A 20,831-nucleotide genomic window follows, 5' to 3' on the forward strand; every position below is an offset into this window, starting at 1 on the left:
GCCCTTTGGTGGCCAGATTCGTGGTGCTGCCGTCACGTGGAGCTGTGGGCTTTTTCAGCCACTACATGCATCCACTCCATGGCCAGTCCTTTCCCTCAGGGCCGTCATCTTGTCTCTCATTTATGGGTTGGACATAATGAAATTCAGAAGTCATCAGAGGTGTGGGGTGTCCATGTGGTATGGCAGGGGCAGAACTGGGAACCTAGTATCCCTGGAGCCCTGAGGGAAGTGTGCGGAGGGAGGAGAAACCAGCCGAGAAAGCTGCAGCCAGGAGCCTTCCTTTCTCCTCCCAGAGCCGCAGGAGGGGAGAGACGTTTTCAGTCCCTAAGCCAGAGGTGGGGTGTCACCCTCTGATGCAGGGCCAGGATATGGGGAAAGGAGAGGCTGGGAGGACGCACGTGCCCACTGGAGAAGCTCATCACGGGCAGGCAGTGGTGCAGACCTTGCAAGGGCTTTGAGCCCCCAGGAAGGGGAATGCACCAGAGGCCCCTGTGGTCATCATCCGCCCACCCTCCCTTCCCTGAGCCCCCGGGGGCATGTGCTGGATCACTTTTCCTCTGTGGACAAACAGAACGTAGACGTGCAGTACCACTGACTTTGACATCTTTCATTACTTAAGACATAGCTCCTCCTTGATCAGTGCTAGGCTTTTTCTTTCTTTCATTTAGACGTGTTTCCACATCTCAGGCCAGTCATCTCTCCCAGCGCAACCACGTTAAGTTCATTTTAGAAGTGAGGGTGTCTTCCACCCTCCGCAGCTGAAACCCCCTTCAGTGGGTGTGACAACCCAGTCGCCTCATCGTCAATTTTGTCCCCAAGTGTTGGTCTCTGGACTTCTTTGTGGTCACCAGATGCATGTGCTGTAACTAACCTGCTTCCTTTTACTCCCAACCAGCTTCCCCAAGCTCCGGATTCTGAGAACTCCACCGAGGTGTGTGTCACTCACCCGTATTTGCGATGCCAGCAAATACAGGCGCTTGTCATTGTTGCCGGTTGGGTGTGAACTGTTGTGGTGAAATGTCTGTCTCTTGGGACGGTGCAGGAGGGATGTGTCTAGCCTGGCTGGGATCTGATCATTGCTATAATTGGGTGGCCCTTGGTGTAGAAAGTTCTGACAAACTTAAGCCACAGTGTCCTGCCGGTGAAGGCTCATGGACTCTGAAGGTTTTGCACAAAACCCTTCAAACTCCACCTTGGCCGAGAAACTCTGGACAGTCCAGACCTTTCTGCTATTACACAAAACAGAACTTTGGGTCCTGCGCAGAGGGGAAGCAGAGTTCAGGTTCGGGGTATCTGTGTTATCATTTGGGTGACGCTGTTGATGAAGGAGTAGTTCACAGCAAACTGTCTCTGTTCTTCCTGTCGCTAGCTCAGCTTGCTAAATGCGGGACTAGAATTCATTAAGGCGTCTAAAGTTACCGAGAAGCTTTTTGTGGGAGGCATCCTTCCAAGGATCAAAATTTACTCTCCGAAACTGTTCTAGAATCACAGGAGTCAGAGCTAAAATGTGTGCTCAATCTGAAAGGAGATCTTAGAAATGAAAATGATGATCAAAGAGCTGAGTTCCAGTGGGCATGCTTTGTAATAATCAGTCCTCTAATATTCTAATCAGAGCTCTTCAGCACTGGTAGCCTTGATTAGAATGCTGTGGGCTGGGGCGAAACGTAGGTCTCACGTGTGTGTTGGGAGTGTGTGCATTGACGTCCTCATGCACGTGCTGAGCAGTAATCTGTGGATGAGTCGTCCAAGGACATGCCCGGTTGCATCTTGCATTACACCCCCTTTTTGGGTTCATGTAAATGTACATAACGTTGAACTTCATTTTCATAATGTTTGCGAAAAATAATATTAACCAGACATTATTGGTCATGTGCCTGCTCGTTTCACATGGTGCTCTGGGGTTGGGGAAGGGCCAGTTGTTCAGTAGTAGCCAAGGTCATGAGCACTGGTGTCCGTCTGGGGAAAGCCACACTCAAGCCTGCGCTCCTTCCGTGTCAGTCCTCACTGCGTACGCGCTCTCTGTGTATTTCATTTGTGACCGATCCTGAAGATGAGGGTGTCTTAGTGTCATACTTAAATGGAATTTCTGCCTGCTTAGCAGGAGCTCGAACCGAGTCCACCGCTGAGGCAGCTGGAGGATCATAAAAGGGTACGTAGTCCTGGGAGCTGGGAGTGCCGACGCAGCTCCCCCCTCAGCCATGCGCTCTGGCGCGCACACGGACAGTTTTCGTTGTCGTCATTGTTGCAGCATTAATTGGCTCAGAACCAGTCACAGCCTTTTGTATAAATGAAACTAACTGATGGTTCTACGTATAATCTACCTCTTCACACACTGCTTCCAGCCAGTCCCCTAATAACAACCGAGTCACTTGTCACATCCTCTCTTCTTTTGCTGGGTTAGATTTTTCCTTATGTGTAGCCTTAAAAAAAATTTTTTTTGTGAGTAACTGGGGATCATTATGGATAATGTATAGTAAACAAAAAAGTATAATGGTAAAACTGTCCATAATTACACTGCCTGGCTATAAAGCTGCTGAAGATTTACTATTTCCTTCTACCCTCTTTTTCACACACGTGAGAATATGTGCCGACACACACACACACTTTCATTGTCATTGGGGTTCTTTTAAGTGTGCGACATTTGTTCCTTGCTTTTGTTACGTATCTGAGTATTTTCTTCCTTGAAAGTTAACAGCTGCCTAAAGTTCCCGCTGATTAACAAGTCTTTTGTAATATTTTCCTTCGAGGGAATGAACAAGTGTGTACACAAGTGGATAGACGCATAAAAGGGGAATTTCTAGGCCAAAGGGTCGAAACTGTCTTATAGTGCTAAACCATTTCCCAGAAGGCTACATATACCACCCGCATGCTGACTACTGATTGCGTGTAGTCAATGGAAAATACCAGATATCCTGGTTCTCTGGGTGTCTATCATGTGCCAGTCACTATGCTAAGACTTTTACACGCGTTCACAGCGTAAATGTTTATAAATGCTGACGGTGACCCAGTGACACAGCTTGCAGCCCCATTTCACAGATGAGGAAACTGAAACCCAGCGAGCTTGCATACCTTAGGCAAGTCATGGGGTTAGGAAGTGAGCAGTCATGACAAGAACTGCTGTGAAATTGTGGTCATCAGCGTCCTGGAGAATGTTCTCCTGGGCCACCTTTATTAAGCTCACAAGCTTTCAGTACCTGCAGAGTCCCATCGCTTCTTGGATCCTTTCATTTTTCTTGCAATGGTTCTTTCTCAAATAATAACCAAAGATGGGCTTCTAGGAAATTGATAGTCAGCCCTCCCACCTCCAGCTCCCAGTGCCTCCTGCCATTCATTGATCAGGGGTACCTTGCCTTCCTGCTTTTTCCACCCCTGCCTGTTCCTCAAGAGTTGTCCTGGGTCTTAGAAGTAGCCAGTAAAGGCACATAGCTGTCCCTTGTGCCCTAAGTTGGATGTTGCCCCAGGGCATGAGCTTTGGAATTAGAAACTGGGTCAAGCCTGCTTTTGCCAGGTGCTCACTGTATGATTTGGGGCACTTTTAACTCAGTTCCTCCTGCTGTAAAATGGGGACAAGAGTCTCCGCCCTTTCCTGCTCTCTGGACTCTTCTGCAGAGCCATGCACTAGAGGCACTTAGCAGCGTGGCTGGACTCTGAGAAGGGATATTAATGACCCCAGTGGTCACCTTGCAGACTGAGATACGGCTGTGATTTGACAGAAAACAGGAGTAGGAAGAGGAAGGTATTTTTAAATCGAGGCACTGCCCTAGTGCTGACTAAGGTGTGAGAGGCTCACTGCTCATGTGAGAGGCTGATCTTTCCTAAAGCACCTGACTTTTTTAAGTGGCTGGAACCTTGGAGCCCAAAGGTCACCTCTCTGCTTTGCGGTCTTAACTCTTGGTGCCCTGTTCGATGCTGGGCTGTATATCTCCACACAGTTGATTAGTCACTAGTTTAATGGACACAGTGAAACTCGTGACTTGCACGGCAGGAACTTGGTTTCTTGCCTCCACATCACTGACCTGCCATTTTCACCATTTTTCCCTGAAACTGAACTGCAAGCGAAACTTTGCCTTTCTTTTCTCAGTCTTGGGTAATCATGCGTGTGGAGTTTCTTACCATGACACAAACATCTGATATTTGTTTGCATACTGTAGGTGTAAACTGCTGGGGAAGAAAACTAGTCTTCTTTTTGGAGAAAAAAAAAAAAAAGGGCTGCATGACCAAATGTGAGAGCTGGAGAAGTGGTGTTGTTTGGGAAGTGACATTTTTTGCTTCTCTACAATCAGCTGTCTCAACCCGGTACTCTGTGAACAGCTTAGTGCTGTTGAGTAATTTATATTAAGATGATTAGGAATGCCTTTGTCTGTAGATTTTAATTTTTCCCGAATTAAACCACGAGCTCAGAAAAACAGAATTTGCCTTGAACCTAAGTTTTCACGCTAGGATTCACAACACTTTTAATGATGCTTATCCGTTTTCTGTCTGCCCCCCTTTTTTTAACCTAAAATTTTCAGTCTTTATTCTTTCAGAAAAGAAACAATTCTCATCTTGTTGTTTTTTTTTTTTTAAAGCAAACCCCACATGTTCTCTTTTCCCCTCTTGCCTTAAAATTTATTTACTTTTGGAGAGAAGATGAGGTACTTATGTGCCAAAAACCTTATAATTAAGGGGTAAGAATTAAAAGTTTGTGGAGTGGAGCATGTGTGTGTGCGTGTGTGTATGTTTCCATAATGAGCACATTTTATGATATTCTCTTATGGGGGAAAATGTACCATTTGATGCATCGGTTGCTATGGTAACCGCTAGGGTTTGTCTGTGCAAAGAGAGGCAAAATGGTAATGTGAGATCCCTTGGTAACTTCAGTTCGGCATCCAGGCTACACACATGTGAAGTTCCTGTTCCTGAAGTCCACGTGTTCCTGGAAGACACGTGCTTCCTTCCCCACCCACTGCCTCCTTGATTGCAGATTCACCAGGATCTCAATGATGAGACCCTCAAAACCTGGAGAAGCAAAAAATCTGAGCCAGTCCGGTCCTAGGTAGAATCCTAGGGTGAGGGCTCTGGTTGAGTCTTCCTTGACAAGTACATGTCTGTTGGCTGGTAATGGTCACTCAGCTATTGACCATTCAGCCCTGTGATCTTCCAGATTCTTGTCATGATGGAAACCTGGACTGTTCTCTGTGGCTGCAGCTCATTGGCCTCAGCCCAGTCATTTACTTCCCAGACAGTGTTCTTGTGGTGCCCCAGAGGATCTCATAGAAAACTGGGATGGTTTTCTAACCATCCCTCTTGGGAGAACTCAAAGTCTGTATCTTCTGAAAGAAACTCCAGTAGATGTATCATTGAGTTGAGAAAGGGACGTGGTATTTAATGTTATATTCTATGTGGAGGTGATCTTGTCGTTCCTCCTTTACTTGACCATTCCTTTGACATCTGTGTTTCTTCTGTGAAGTCAGCCTTTTTAAATCACCGCTCTCGATGACTGTTTTGGAGAGTGTTAATATGTTTGTACTGGTGCAAAGTTATGTCCTTATACCAAAATATGGTTTTCTAAGCCATTAAAGGATATTATACTGAAAATATTTTATTTTGAAGGTATTTTTAAGGATCACAAATAGCTTCTCCACTGAAAGTTCTCTCAGAATTTTGAATTTACTGATGGTCAAGGTACGAAGTGATATTCTTATCCTAATGAGAAGAATTCTGCTTTGTTTAACTCAGTGAGATGCATATTTGTGGATGGAACGGAGAGAAGAAAGATGAGTTTTTTTTCATTTCTGAACTTTTTCTTTGAAAAATCAGGCTTGCCTCCCTGCTTCTCTCACTTTTCCTGTTTACCCCATCTCCCCACTTATCCCTGGAGTCTTTGACCAGCAGCATGAATTTAACCAAGGAGAAAAGCCAGCTGGGTCACCTTGGGACCTCGTATCATTTTGACAGTGGGACTGAGTTTTCAGCTTTGTCCTTCTTCCCCAGTCCTGCCTCCTCAGGGCACCCCTGGCCTCCACCATCCTCAGGACGTTCTGCTCCGTCCCATCTTGTCTTGTAAACACCTTCCTCGAAATCTCCAGACTTATTCTTGAAGCTTATTAACAAATCACTTTTAAGCTCTCCTGATTCTTGATACAGTCGCAGGTCTCTTCGATAGAACTCTGGAGTCTCTATTTCAGAGACCAGCTGTATTGCAACGCATCTTCCCTCTGCTAACTTCTCACTTAACCTCTCTCCGGGATGTGCCAGAGGAACTCCAGGACTTACTACCTTGTCCCTCAGAAACAGTCCAAGGAAATCTGTACAGCCTTTAACTGGTAAAAAGTTCCAGATTGGCGGGGTGGGGGTTAGGGGGGTAGTCCCTTAGCGAGCGAGACTGCCGTGGTATAGAGCTGAGAGTGAATCCTGCTGCTTTGCCAGTGTGCGAAGTATTTGGGAATAGATCAGAGTGGTTTCTTTGCTCTGTTTTGGTTGGAATTGTGGAAAGAGTTATTTTATCCCCTGCCCAGGATTCTTTTAATATTTATATTTTTTAAAAGTTTTTTGTCATGGAAATGTTAAAAAATATCCCCAAAATACATGTTTTTTGAAGAGTTTTGAGAACCCTCATTCATAACTCAGATTCCATGACTATCAGCTCATGCCCACATTTATACCCAACTAGGCCCTTCCTCCCATATTCTTTAAAAGAAAATCTCAAATGTCATTTTCATCCATGCTGCTTTTTGTTGATTGACATGTCTGATATCTGCCAATAATTTATTTTCTGTTGCATTTATTTTCTTTACCATTTGGCTCATTGACTATTTCTGTAAGAAAGGCTTACTTTCAGCTTATGATTTGATTTATTACTCTGATATTGTAAGATCTTAGAACGGTTGGAAATAAATCCTGTGGTTAGAGTAACATTTTCATATTGCTGTGTGGAAGTTGACCTGTAAATTTTTTAATTTGTCTGAATCCTACTGACTTACCTCAAAGGGACTTTTTTATTTGTTTTGTTTTGTTGTTTTATTAATCCTAGTTATCCTTCCAGATTCATATTCTATCTTTATCAGTGTGAGAGAGTACTTTCAGATATTTAATATTTTAGATTGATGCTTTTTTATGATCTGATTTCCTGAGAAAACATTGAAGAAGTTAACTTTAGAAGTTTCCAAGTGCTCTTATTAATAATTTATTTTTTCATGAAGACTGAGCCAATTATAACTGGGTACCCCTGTGTCTTTTTTTTTTTTTTTAATGTGAGTCACTCAGTTGTGCATTAAATTCAGAGCCTGATTTCATTATCCTGTTTGAATTAAGGGTGAGGCCCTCAGGCAGATTTTGGTCAACCGTTACTATGGAAACATCAGACCTTCGGGAAGAAGAGAGAGCCTCACGAGCTTTGGCAATGGCCCGCTGTCGCCAGGAGGACCCAGCAAGCCTGGGGGAGGAGGTAGGCCCCATGGTGTGCTAATGAGCTGCACGTGTGAACCGAGTGTGCCACTCCAGAGCTGCGTGTTTCTGCTTAGCAGGTTGAGACTCTAACAGATGCATTTGGGTTGCTAGTGTGTTATTTTAGCAACTTGTTTTGTCTTTGGTCTACCATCAAATTGGTATCTAAAAATGTCCACCTGCAGTGTGATACTGGCTAAGGCTTTCCCTCTCTTTCCCATGCAGCAAACCTCTTGGGGATACTTGAAGGACTCCGTGAGCTTAACTTGATCGCACAGTTTCTCGTGGTCATTCAGACTCATGTTTGCGCATAAGATGACGATGCTGTTGGCAGTGAGGAGGGCAAAAGCTATCTTTTATAACACGCGTACCAAGGCGAGGGCTTTCCCAAGCACTTTACCTCCTTCATCTCGTTTTCTCCTGTACGTTACCCACTCTCCGGCATTGAACGGAGGAAGGGGAGCTTGCTAGTGCCTGGGTGGTAACTTAAGGCAGGTGTGTCTAATCCTAGTGTCGTGCTTTGTGCTTCCCCAAGCCTTAGGGGACTTTACATACACACGCACACACACACACACACACACACACACACACGCCTGTATTATTTTTGTTCAGTTGCGAACTCATTTCTGACTCTTGCAACCCCACGAACTGCATGCAGCACACCAGGCTTCCCTGTCCCTCACTATCTCCCAGAGTTTTCTCAAACTCATGTCTGTCAAGTCAGTGATGCCATTCAGCCATCTCATCCTCTGTCACTCCCTTCTCCTCCTGCCCTTGATCTTTCCCAGCATCAGGGTCTTTTCCAGTGAGTCGGCTGTCTTCATCAGGTGCATCCCTGTATGGGATTGTTTTAAAACACATCCCGAAAGGTGACCCAAAACATTGTAAGCACAGTGACAGGTAAAAGCTGCAAAAACATTGAATTCAACTGTGGGCGATGGTGTTGGTTTTAAGGGGGCTGTAGCTCGAAGCACAAATGTGAGTTGCATGATTCCTAGTCTGTAGTGATGACTCTTGAGAATGTCTGGTCCTTGCTGGGTTCTGCTCATAGCACAGAAACACTTGGTGCTTAATAAATTAATCCCGGCAACCTCTGGGGAGGAATCTTGGGCTTCTCGCCAAATGAAAATGTGGAGCAGATCTGCTCCCAGAGAACCCCAGAAACAGATTTTAGCTTCTCATCCAGAAGTTCCCAGTGATTGTCGAGCAGCTGTTTCCCCCACAACGTCTCAAAACTCTTTGTCTTTAAGAAGCTGTCAGAGAAAAGACGTGACACCCAATGTCCACCTTGGATGACAGATGCAATAGATTGTAGGCAGTCAAGGACAGGCAACGTAAAGGAGGTGGCATTTGAGTTGACCCCTGCAGGGAAGGACTGATGGTTTTCTGCTCTTCAGAAAATGACTGCCCATTTCCCCATGTCCATTAGTATTTCAATTTTTGCGAATAATAAGGTGAAGTTCTCAAGCTTTCTAAATCCAGTTGGAATCTGTTCCGCTAAGTAGCATAGGCCATCTCTTCCTAAGTATATTCATCTGAAGCTCAATGAGGTGAACTTTTTTTGGTTCATTCCCCTACCCCCAGCTCTTGACTCCATGCCAAGCTCTGAGTCAATAGTGAATGAATGAATAAATGAACAGATGGAAATTATGTGAAAGGATGAGTTTGGGGCCAGGCTGGGTTTCTTAAAAAGAGGGCTAAAGTGATCAGTATAGGCTATGCTTCTTAAGAGTGCTTAAGTTCAGTTTGTCTCTTAAAATTGGATTGGTTCTTAATTCTGGCCCAGGTCATTGTATTTTGATGTAAGGGAGAGTCTTGGCTGGATGGCTTTAGGTCTTTTGCTCAAAATGTATTACTCTTCCTACATCCTATCTATCTGCATTCAAGTTCCATCTCTATTACTTCCCAGCTGTGCTGGGTGTTGTTGGACAAGTGACTTCATCTTGATGTTAATAATGAGTTACCTGCCTTGTGGGCTTGTTAAAAAGGTCCAGAGAGATAGTATCATTAAACTGTTGAGTGCATAAAATGTTGGTATGCAGTAAGTATGCAATAAATGTTAGCTGCTCTGAGTGAGGTTAATAAGGGCAATGTTGCGTCTTTCCAGGGGGAGGTTCCGGATCCAGCCCCATGAGCAGGGGTGAAATGAGCCTGGCCGAGGTTCAGTGCCACCTTGACAAGGAGGGGGCCTCCAACCTGGTCATCGACCTCATCATGAACGCATCCAGTGACCGAGTGTTCCATGAAAGCATTCTTCTAGCCATTGCCCTGCTGGAAGGAGGCAACACCACCATACAGGTAGGAGGCGGCGTGGCTGCCAGGTAGCGTCCCTGGAGGCTCTCTGTTCCGGGAGCCAGAGATGGGTGGCGCTGAGACTGGTGTACAAGAGAGCTCCTTCTTAGGGCACAAACTTCTGTTGTTCTGAATAAGCGAATTCTGTTGCTCCTTTGCTGTGGTCATTCAGTCATTATTCAGACTTGCTTCCAATACATGGATTACATTCCAAAATGGATAAAATGCTGAGGATGTGCAAAGAAAATTGGCCTGGGATTTGGTGCATCATAGGTAATCCATAAATGTGTGTTCAATGAATGATTGAATGCATTATATTTAGTTTGTAATCTAAGATCATAGAAGATCCCATCACCAGAAGACCAGAAGGAGCCTGAACTATGTGTACTAATTAGACTTATTTATCCATGAATCTTGCAGCTCTTGCTAACTGTGTATTTATCTTATAAATGAAAAGCTCAATAAAACTGAACCAATTTGAACTAATACGTGCAAAGAGGGGAAAGCCAGGCTAGGTTAGTCAGACATAAATGGATGGCTTTTTGTTGGCTGGTGATGATACATATTTTAAAATAATAATGAGTAGAATTCTTAGGCAAAGTCCTTAAGCAATTTTAATAATATATACATAATTTTCATATAGACATGGCAGTGAAGATGATTCTTTTAAATATTTTAAAATATTTGTAATACTCCCTTCTTCATACACTCTTCATTCTTTGTTGGCTCCGAATAAGGGTTTACTTAGCTCTGTGTGTGTGTGTGTGTACATACATACACACACACACATATTTTGATAATAGCCTTTGATTGAGATATAATGTATATATTCACAAAATTCCCCCTTATGTATATATTTGACTTGGCCTTATATTTTTGGTCTTGAATTTAAATTCAGAATCTGGATTAATGAAGTTTGGGTCCTTTGTGCAAATGTATCAAGGGCTTTTCTTCTCATGGGCCTGAGACAGGGTGCCTGGGTCTCAGCCCGGCGCCCTGTGCCTGCGTGGCAGCTGTGGCCGCCCCGTCTGCTCACCCTCCAGCCCCACCGTCCCCAGCACACACTTGGGAAGTTCATTCTACATGCTGCCCTCAGCTGAGGTTTGTACCGCGGGAGAGTCCGCTGCGTGGGCACCTGTGACCTGTGGGGTTGCCGTTTGAGTCTGTCCCACGTGAGTCTGGCTGTGCACCCATGGGCGGGTCCTGTGGGTCCCCTGGTCGTGAGGATTTGTGCACCCACTGCCGTGGTCCTGCTGGCTGGGTGCTTGTGTGGCGTGGGAGCAGGGCTGCAGCACTCCTAGTCTCTGAACCATGTCATTTCCAGGGACTGGAGCAGGCAAACTAGACATTTACTGAGCACTTGCCGTGTGCATGGTTCTCCTCTAGCGACTCCCAGGCCGTGGTTTCCAGACACTGGGGCCAGTCAGTCTCTGAGAATTTTCTCCAGGCACAGGCAAGTGTGGAAACGAGGGCAGCATGGTCAGTTTCATAAATCAAATGCATGAGTTTGAAGGACCATCTGACCAGTTTATTCTGAGGTTATATCCTGTCCAATTTATTTTAAGCTCTGATGTCTTTTCTCGGATGAAGTGGTGTTGATAGTGGTGTTTTTTTCTACTGGCCACATCAGAAGTTGGAAACCCTAGGTTATTCCATCCCCTCCTAAAAAGCAAAAAAAAAAAAAAAAAAAACCAACGCTGTGCTAATTTGCTAATCCTGGAAGGTCAGTCTTCAAGCAGTTGAAATCTCGCAAGGGTATAAGACTTAAAATCCTTGCACATAGGAAGAATGGCGTGTGGTGCCATCCAGGAGGCAGGAAGGATACTACAGAGCTCGCCCCGCCCCAGAAAGAAGTAGCTACAGCTATGTAAGGGGTTGGTGAAAGACTTTTGCATGACCTGGTCTCTGTTGGATGGGTGTGGGTCTGAAAGTTGGAAATTGCACCAGGAGCTTGGGTGCGGGAGGCTGGGTCACAGGCATGGCAAGGAGGCCCAGTGGTGCACACGTGGTCGTGCACTCACGGGACAAGGCTGGGTCCTTTGGAGCAGCCGAGTTGGTGGAAGAGACAGGGCTGGGGGATATATTGGGGTCAGGCAGCCCCTCAAGGGGCCTCAGAGCTGTAACGAAGGACTACAAATCTGACAGATAAATTGAGCAAAGCAGAGTCTAGAAGGAATCTAATAATTTAAAAGTTAATCAGAAGTTATTTGGAGAGAGCTAATGAAACCCTGAAATCAAAATGAATGTGTGGTAGACTTTGTCATATCGCAAGAGAGGATATGTTTTAGGAGGTGCATAAGGGGATATTCCGGGGTGTTGGAGATGTTCTCTGGTGTAGTTTACCTGTGCTGGTTATGTGGGTATAAGTCTATTCTAACAGAACTGGTGTGCTTTCCTAGCCAAAGTTCTACCTCAGTAGAAAAGAAAAAATGGGGAGAAAAAGTACCCTCAGCCTAGTGAGGACAGGATGTCATGAATGGAGACTCGGCACCTTCCCGTCTCACACCTGGCACCTTGGACTCATATATAGCTAATGCCTGTTGGCCGATGTGTTGCTGAGGGGATGCTAGAAGTGAGAAGGTCAGAGGGTCCCTGCCCCCATTGGCTCTGGGGGTTTTTTTACTGAGTCTAGATGACAAGACACCATTAAGTAAGGAACAAGGAAGCCTGGGGAGGGCTCGAGGGGCTGAGCCTGGCTGGCCTGGCAAAGTCTTGAGTTACTGGCGAGCTGCCGTGTTTTTCACAGTGTACCCCTGATGGTGATGGCAAGACACACAGAAGCTATTTCTCCTTCAAGTTCTTTATCTTGTAAAGTAATTATGAATATTAGTTACATGTTTTCACACATTCATTACTCATATGCTCAGGCTCCAGATGAAATGCCACGATGGAGTTCCAGGACCAGCCTCTGAGGGAGTCAGGCCGCTGTCTCTTGGAGGAGCTGCCAGTATGCTCATGGGCGGGTGGGCCTGGATGGGGTGGCCTGCAAGCCCCCCGCCAGGAGCGGGGGCATAGTACTCAGCATACGCTGGTTCTCCCCTCATCCCATCTCCCTCTCCTTCTGCGATCTCAGGGGTTGCTGGGAAAATCTCACTCACCGCCTCATTAGAAATCTGGGGCCCCGGGAAAACTGATTCTAGCCTGGAACTGCTTGTGAGATGCCCCCCGCGCCCCGCCCCCCTTGTGAGCTCTGAGCTTCTCTTTCTCTGGAGAGAATAATCTGGAATTCAGGTTGTTTGGGGCCAGCTGTGGACAGACACCCTGGAGCCCCTGGGGGAGTGATTTCAGTTTCATCTTGCTTTGGAGAAGCTGATTCAGAGTAGTCAGTGAGCAGCTGGGAAGTTTGTGTGAGGGGGGCTTGGGCTGCAGCGGTGACTGTTAATGATTGCCGAGGGCTGTCAGCCGTGACCGGCAGGTGGCTTCCAGCTGGAGCTCACTGCCCGCCTCCGGCTCTTCCCATGCACCACACCGAGTCCCCGTCCCAGGAGGGGGAGTCGGGCTGTGGTCAGGTGGGCTCCCCTGGATGCGTGCTTCTCAGTGACAGGTGGTGGACAGGGCAGTCACAGGGGAGCGTGCAGGGCTGTCCAAGAAGACCGCTGCAGAAGAGCTCTTACCTTGACCAGCGTCTCTTCCCAGGCTAGCTTCACATGGAGAAGAAGGGGAGGGAGACCCACTTTCCGAAAGTCTAGTTCATGTGGGGTTAGGACGGTCATCCCTGGCCTTGTGTCCTCTGTCTATCAAGTATGAGACACATACGCAGGTGGACTCCTGGCTTCCTTATTGCTTTGGATCGAGATTTTTTTTTTTTTAAGCAATTTAGATATTTTCTTAAAATCCAGCAGTGATGACTGGCTGGCTCCATTTCTGAACTCTTTTCTTCCCTGACTTGTGAAAATAATGATTTTAAAGTATGGTGATTGGATCAACTGTGGTACACCCTTGCAACAGATTCCTACTCAGCAATAAAAGGGAATGAACTGTTGATAAATGGGATTACGTAGGTATACCTCAGAGGCCTTGTGCTAAGTGAAAGACGCCAGTGGCAGAGGTGACGTCCTGGGTGGTTCTATGTACATGATATTCTCAAAGGGCAAGGCTGTGGTGCGGGAGAACAGAGGAGTGCTTGCCAGCAAAGGGCGGAGCGGAGACTCTGACTTTAAGGGAACAGCTCAAAGGAACTTTTTGGTGATGCCACTCTTGTGTGTCCTGCGCTGGACACACAGATCTATACATGTTTGAAAATGTGTAGAACTGCACACCAAAAAAGCCAGCGTGACCATTAAAAAAAAAATGAAGTAAAAACCACGATGACGACAGTGACCAACATTTATTAAGGGTTTCCTGTGGACCGTGAACCATGCTTCAGTGTTTTCTCATCTACCATCCCATTTAATCCTCACAGTCTCCCTAGGAGGTAGGTGCCTGATTATCTCTTTTTTTTTAGATGAGGAAACTAAAGGCCTGAAGGGTAAAGAACTTGCCCCTCAGACAAGCAGTAAGTAGCAGAGCCAAGACTGGCATCAAGTCGTTTTTAGGGCCTGAACTTGGAATGCTTGGTACTGCCATGTTCTACTGGTTCAAACCAGCCGTGAGACCAGCCCAGCTCCACAGAGAAGGCAAAAGGGTTGCACCTCTTGCTGTGAGTTGACCACATGCACTAAGAGAGGGAGCTGTGGAGGCCCATTTGGGCTCCTGGCCCCCCAACAGCCCTGCTTTCATTAGGTGACCACCTACCAGGGGTCAGTCTAGCCCCTGAGTTGGGTGCTGCAGCTACAGAAAAGGGGCACCATTGTCTCTGCAGTGGAGGAGCTCAATTCTCCCTGCAAGTTCAGTCCCATTTCTGCAGAAGTGTCGACTCCTGACCTTCCCCTTTTGATGGTGTATGAAATTCACCCTTGTACTGAGGATGGGTCACAGGGGACCAGAGTTCTTCAGAAGCTCTAAACGTCATTGTCCAGACCTCAGTGAACTCAGTTTATAGTAATTCAAAACTAAGGACCTAGCTGCCTGCTAGGAACCCTGCCAGGGAGAATTTGCTCTCTTGTTCTGAAACCTTGTAATCATCATTTAAGTCCTGAAGTGCCCCAAAGCTGAATCAGGAGGGTAGTTCCTGGCCTGGCATAATGGGCTCCAAGTCTTCCAATATCTTCTGTTCCTGCCCTGGCTTCTCTGATGGTAATAATGTCTGAAGATAACGTCTCCAAAACTACTTCCTGGGTGCCATCAGAGTGGCTCAGGCTTCACAGCAAACCCTCTGCTCACAGGCAGTGGTGCCCTGCCTTGGGGTTCTCCAGGGACGGGTGACACCAGGGAGCCCTGGAATCAAGCTTCTCTTTAAGAGAAGCTCCTTCTGTTCTTCCTGCCCTCACTCGTGCCACCTTGCTTCCTGCCAGCCCCCAGAAGAAATCTTCCCTGCTTGATGTTTTGTAAGCGAGTGGGAAACTATGAAATAAGCATTTGCTTATGAATTAATTTTTGGCACACGCGGGACTCAGCAGGTCTCATGGCACCCGCATATCCGTCCTTCGAGTCCTTGCCAGTTTCTGTGTTCCTTCCTCCTGAGATGTTCCCACCAGCACCGGAGGGTGCTCCCCCACTTCCTTTTCCCTGAGGGAGGGCGGAGGCTGGCCTCACCTGGGGAGCAGGAGGAGGAATCTTAGAGCACACCCAGTGTTTGGGGTTTTTTTTTTTTTTTTTTCCAAGCACATGCAGATGTTCGGGGATCTATGTGCTAACATGACCATAGAAAACCCCACAGCAAATAAACAGGACAGATCAAAAAAATTTTTTTTTTTTTTGCTTAATTGCTTCCGGTTGCAGAAGCGCAGTGAATTGTATGTATCAAATGGCTGCCCACGGCTCTTCCTATGCCAAGTCTAGCCTACAGACACACCCAAAAAGGATTTTCTTTTCCGCACGTACGCAGCTTGAGTTGGAAAATGTGAGAAGCCCTGTCGGGAACCTGGCTGTGGGTTCAGCTGAGAGAGCTCCCTCGTCCAGTGGCCTTCCTGTCACCACACACTGATTTATTTTTTATTTTTTTATTTTTTTGAAGTTGGCTTAAAACGTCATCCCAGGAGCCAGTTTAAGATAGGAAATCTCCCATTGCCTCCAGAAGAAGTCACGGCAAGAAGGCACTGGCGGGGGTGGGGGAGCACGTGACCTGGAGGCCCACCCTGACCCCAGCAAGTGGAGAGGAGGGTGGGGAGGGCGCTTTCCTTAGCCTTTGCTGGAAATGGAGGGCCAGCTGGTGAGGAAGATCAGCCTGGGTTTGACAGAGCACCACCCCAGGAGGAGGAGGAGATTGGTGTGTGAGCGAGTTACAAGTTACGTAAAAGGGTGTTGTATTTGGCAGGGGAGTGAGAAATGAGTCACTGGTGAGCGGTGTTTTCTGACCTCGGGTTTTATCCACGTGGGAGGAGAGCTTGGCCAGCAGTGGAGTCGGGAGGCTGCTGTCTCCCCGGCCTCGGGGGGCGGGTGTGAGAGCCGTTGCCATGACAATAAGAGGAAGGCAGGTGGCTCAGTCCCCTCTGCCCTTCGGCTGAAGCCACGCAAGGTCTGAATGGCGAGGCTTCCCAGGCTGGTTCAGGGAGAGGCTGTAGGCACGGCCAGTCGGCCATGCTTGGAGAGTGGGTGGTGTGGGGTCAGGGAATTTGAGGGACGTCGCCCAGAAGGGCAGGCAGAGAAGGGAGCTTGGCCTCCGTGGTGGAAACACCTGGGCCAGAGTCCCAGCCCTGCTCTCCCCAATGGGGTGACCTTGGACTTTCTCAGGATGCTCAGAAACTCGGTTCTCTCATCTGGGAGTTAGAAGAACTGAGTCCCTTCCTTACGCAATTGTTGAGAGGATTTAACGGTCACGTAGGGCTAAGAGTGCGCGTCCCAGTTGACTGCCCAGCGCTGGTTTGGTGGAGGAAGGCCAGTCTACCCCGTCTCATCACCTCCCTCCACAGGGCTCAGGGCAAAGTCCTAGACCTCCCCGCCCAGCTCCTGCACAGGAAGGAGGACAGTATCCATCCCCACTGCACAGGGCTTCTGCGGCAGTTGGAGAGAGTGATTCACTGGAAGTGCCTCACTCAGGGCCCAGGCCATAGAAGGACCTCAAAAGGAGGTGGTGATTATTTATATGAATGCAGTCTTTATTATTTAAAATGCTCTTTGTTTTATTCAGTTTGTTTTCTATCAGAAATCCAACTTCTGTCTAGTGGCTGACGATCCAGTGGGCCTGGGAGGGTGTGCTGTTTTATGTTCTTCTCACATACAGTTCACTTACGTCCCTCTCACCGTGTCTATATTTGAGATGATTTTAGAGATCCAGGAGAATGGGAGGCTTCCTTGCCTTGGGTACTAGTTACATACTCTGACAGACATTCTAGGTGAAATAGAAAGCAACGGGCAGTCCAGTTGCCTGCACCCTGACCCAGGACTTTTTTTTCCTTCTCTATTTTATTATTGTTATCGTTACTACTTCTTGGTCCTAATCATCCTTGGACATGGACCCTTCCTCTCCATTCCCAGGAAACTGACATGTCATTGAACAAGAGTCTTTGGGGATTATTGGTTTAGATACATGTTTTGAGGTAAAGACTCAGGATCTACAAATAGTTCCCATTGTTGGGAATATAAGACTTGAATGAACACTCCCCCTCTTGCCCAGCTGTCCAAGTGATGGGGCCTGGATGCCATAGGGACCTTCTATATTTCAGGGCAAGACATTGCTGCACAGAGCATCAGCGTGTGCCTCGTCACTTGGGTTGGAAAAGCTCCGTTCAAGGGTAGGATATGCATGCTGGCTTATGCTGGTGGAGGAACTAGAGACCCAATGTTATTTTTCTTCTTTCCTGAGTAGCAAAGCCAGCAGTGTAGGCAGAAGTGGACAGTTCCACACAGCTGTTCACCTGGCCTTCCCTAAGGGAGGGGACTGCAGTTGACAGGGAGTGGGGGAGAGATCTTTGGATGGGCTTCCCTGGTGGCGCTAGTGTTAAAGAACCCACCTGCCAATACAGGAGACGTGAGACTAGGGTTCGATCCCTGGGTCAGGAAGATCCCCTGGAGAAGGGCGTGGCAGCCCACTCCAGTATTCTTGCTTGGAGAATCCCATGGACAGAGGAGCCTGGCGGGCTACAGTCCATGGGATTGCACAGAGTCAGACACAACTAAAGTGACTCAGCACACACGCACGCATTTTGGGTGCAAAGTGTTAATCTCCTTTCCTACAAAATCCACAAGCCACTATTAGTTTCTAAGAGGAGATGTCTTCAGGAGACCCTTTGGGTTTTCCTCAGTCTCTAAAATTTGACTAAGAAGAAAAAAATGTCAGAAAATTTGAAAATGGTTGTCCCATCATTGTCTCCTGTTAAATCCATGATAAGTCTCAATTGTCCTTCTTTCTTTCTCTTCCTTCAGCTCTAGCAAGAGGTACTTCCTAACTTTCCCTAGTGCCTTCCAAGGATGGAGTTCCTCTTACAAACTTGTAAGCCCACACCAGTTTCTGCTCTGTTGGCTCATGATACCTTAGTCCAGGGCTTGGCAAACTATGGTCGGCGGGTCGAATCCAGCCAGGTGCCTGCTTTTGTAAATAAAGTTTTACCAGAACTCAGCCAGCCCTCCATTAACCTTTAGTGTCGTGTCTGGCCACTCTTATACTGCCGGAGCAGAGCTGAGGGGTTGCACCAGAGACAGAATGGCAGCAAATCCTGGAATATTTACCATTTGGCCTTTTACAGAAAGCCTCTGCCAACCCTTGTGTTTTTTTAATCTTTGCTGACTAGATAGGAAGCTGCCGAAGAAAAAGAACCATGTCCTTTTTTTTTTTTTTTTCTTTTTGGCTACTGGGTCTTTGTTGCTGTGTCCAGGCTTTTTCTAGTTGGAGGGAACAGGGGCTGCTCTCTAATTGCGGTGTGAAGACTTCCCATTGTGGTGGCTTCTCTTGGTTGCAGAGCACAGGCTTCAGGCAGAGTGGACTTCAGTTCTTGTGGTGCATGGGCTTAGTTGCTCTGAGGCATGTGGGATCTTCCCACACTAGGGATCAAACCTGTGTCTCCTGCATTGGCAGGTGGATTCTTTGCCACTGGAGCAACGGGGAAACCCAAGAACCATGTCTTAACTGCTTTGTTCTAGGTTCTTCACTCCCTGGTAGACCAGTGGTTTGCAGTAAATATTAACCAGGTGATTAATATCCTAAGTACCCAGAGAATGTGGCCGTTTACTCAACTAATAAATGGAAATTCAGGGAAAGAGAGGCCTCTCCTTTTTCTTGCCTGCTTTAATCAGTGGGGAATCCCCCATTTCCTTTCTTACCTCTAAAGGCATATATTCTCTCCAAGAATGTATTCCATCATCCTGCTTACCACCTTTCTGTGCAGATTTGCAGGGCAGGCTCGGGCAGCTCCTTCCCCGGTGATACGTGTGTGGCTCAGGAGTCCTGAGTTTTCATCTGAAAGCCTTCTCTGACCACCCCAGGGCCCCACATTTCACGTCAGTCGCTCCCTGGTGGCCTGATGCTGTGTAATTTCTGTGTCTCCTGCAGAGGTTTTCCTTGCGGTGAGCACAGGGACTCCTTGAGACACCTACGGTTAACCCTAAAATATGTGAGATGCTGGCACCCAGTCTACAGCCTCTTTGTCATCTTTTTCCTTCAAGTTCCCTGGATGACCTCCTCCATCTCTGTGGCTCCCAGCTACCGTCTGTGCCAACAGCTCCAGGCCCCACCTCCCTGCCCATCTCTAGATTTCTGCACACACCCCTGCTGGGCATCTCCACGCCTGCTAGCTCTCAGTTCACGTAACCCCAAGCCCGCCCGTCCCCTCTGGTCCTCCACCCCCTGCCTTCTTGTATCCTGTATCGAGGTCAGCGGACTCCCCACCGCCACCCTGCAGTCATTCACCCGAGCTGGAAACAGTGACATAATCCGTCTCCTCCCTCCTGATTTCCATCAGGAACTCATTCCGCGCCCACTCTGCCTCCCAGTGTTCTCATAGTCGGGACTTCGTTAGGACTTGTCACAAGCCAGACAGTCGACACCCGGAAGGTACACGCGACACGCCCCAAGTGGCCTGGCCAGGGCTGGGGGAGCTGGGGTTGGAAGCAAAACGCTCTAGCTTCAGAACTCCTGTCCCTGACCAACATCCTACACCTCCTGCTGGCTCAGGGCCATCTGAGTTCTGAGCCTGAGATGGGCTCTTCGCAGCCTCCCTGCTTCGGGACATTTCTGTGTGCCACACTGCAGTCAGCCATGCCTGGACCACCTGGTTCCCTGCCACGGAGGATGGAATCCATGGGCCGCTGGGGTGATCCGCCGGAGCCTGAGTGCCCGGCCCCCTCTGGTTCTCACGTTCACCACCGAGCTCATTGTCCTGCGGCCGCACCTGCTGGTTTGCCAGCCCTGGGCCCGTACAGAGATGCCTGTGCTCCGTGTGGGACGTGCCCAGTTCCCCTCTGCCTGGCATGCTCCCCGGGCCCTGTTTGAACTACCTCCTGGTCTGGAAGCATCTTAATCCCCTGAGGCAGAGGCAGTGGCCTCTGTATGTGGGCAGTTCATTTACTTAGCAGTCAGCACACTTGACATGGAGGCTCGTTGTTAGACAAGGGGAGGCAGAGATCAAGTCAGCCTTCACCCCCAGGTTCCCCAGGGAAGTCTCTGCATGTGTTGGCTGAAGGCAACTCGAGCTGCCCATAATGAATAAATGCAGAGAACCCTGCTCTCTAGGCTTATTCTGGGGGTTATATGAGAAAATACATGGGGGAAAAAAGAGAAAATATATGGAAAGCCCTCAGCTCAGAATGCTGCCTAATACATACTCCTTGCTCATGGTTACATTTTTGGTTATCTATCTTCCCTTTCCTCCCCTCCCCTCAAGAGTGATAATTTCTCCCAAGTTCAAACTTTGGTCTTAGTTACTCTGCAGCACTTGGACCATGGTCAGAGCTCAGTGAATGTTCCCTGAATGAATCAAAAGCCTGGACTCTCTGTGGCCACCATGTTAATGTCCGTCTGCTTGTTCTTTCCTGAATATCAACGTGAGGATCTGAAATGTGAAGATGTGTTGTTGACAGTTATCACCATTTTAGAGAAGCACCTTCTTAAAGCATGGGAGGGAGTGAAGTTTATTTGAACC

General features: G+C 47.6%; 1 protein-coding gene across 7 annotated transcripts in view; it reads left to right on the forward strand.

Moving 5' to 3' along the window:
- The window catches only part of ITPR1 (inositol 1,4,5-trisphosphate receptor type 1), a 352,733-nt gene that overhangs the window by 233,493 nt on the left and 98,409 nt on the right, over positions 1-20,831 (forward strand). For 3 of the 7 annotated variants that reach the window (XM_027522186.1, XM_027522189.1, XM_027522188.1), the window contains 4 exons: positions 896-931; positions 2,099-2,149; positions 7,294-7,426; positions 9,533-9,723. In XM_027522186.1, the coding sequence (XP_027377987.1) occupies positions 896-931; positions 2,099-2,149; positions 7,294-7,426; positions 9,533-9,723 (411 nt within the window). The remainder of the gene's footprint in view (positions 1-895; positions 932-2,098; positions 2,150-7,293; positions 7,427-9,532; positions 9,724-20,831) is intronic. The other 4 variants (XM_027522187.1, XM_027522192.1, XM_027522190.1 and 1 more) reach the window with 2 other exon arrangements.

This window comes from Bos indicus x Bos taurus, chromosome 22 (genome assembly GCF_003369695.1).
Source record: "Bos indicus x Bos taurus breed Angus x Brahman F1 hybrid chromosome 22, Bos_hybrid_MaternalHap_v2.0, whole genome shotgun sequence".
Classification (NCBI taxonomy): Eukaryota; Metazoa; Chordata; class Mammalia; order Artiodactyla; family Bovidae; genus Bos; species Bos indicus x Bos taurus.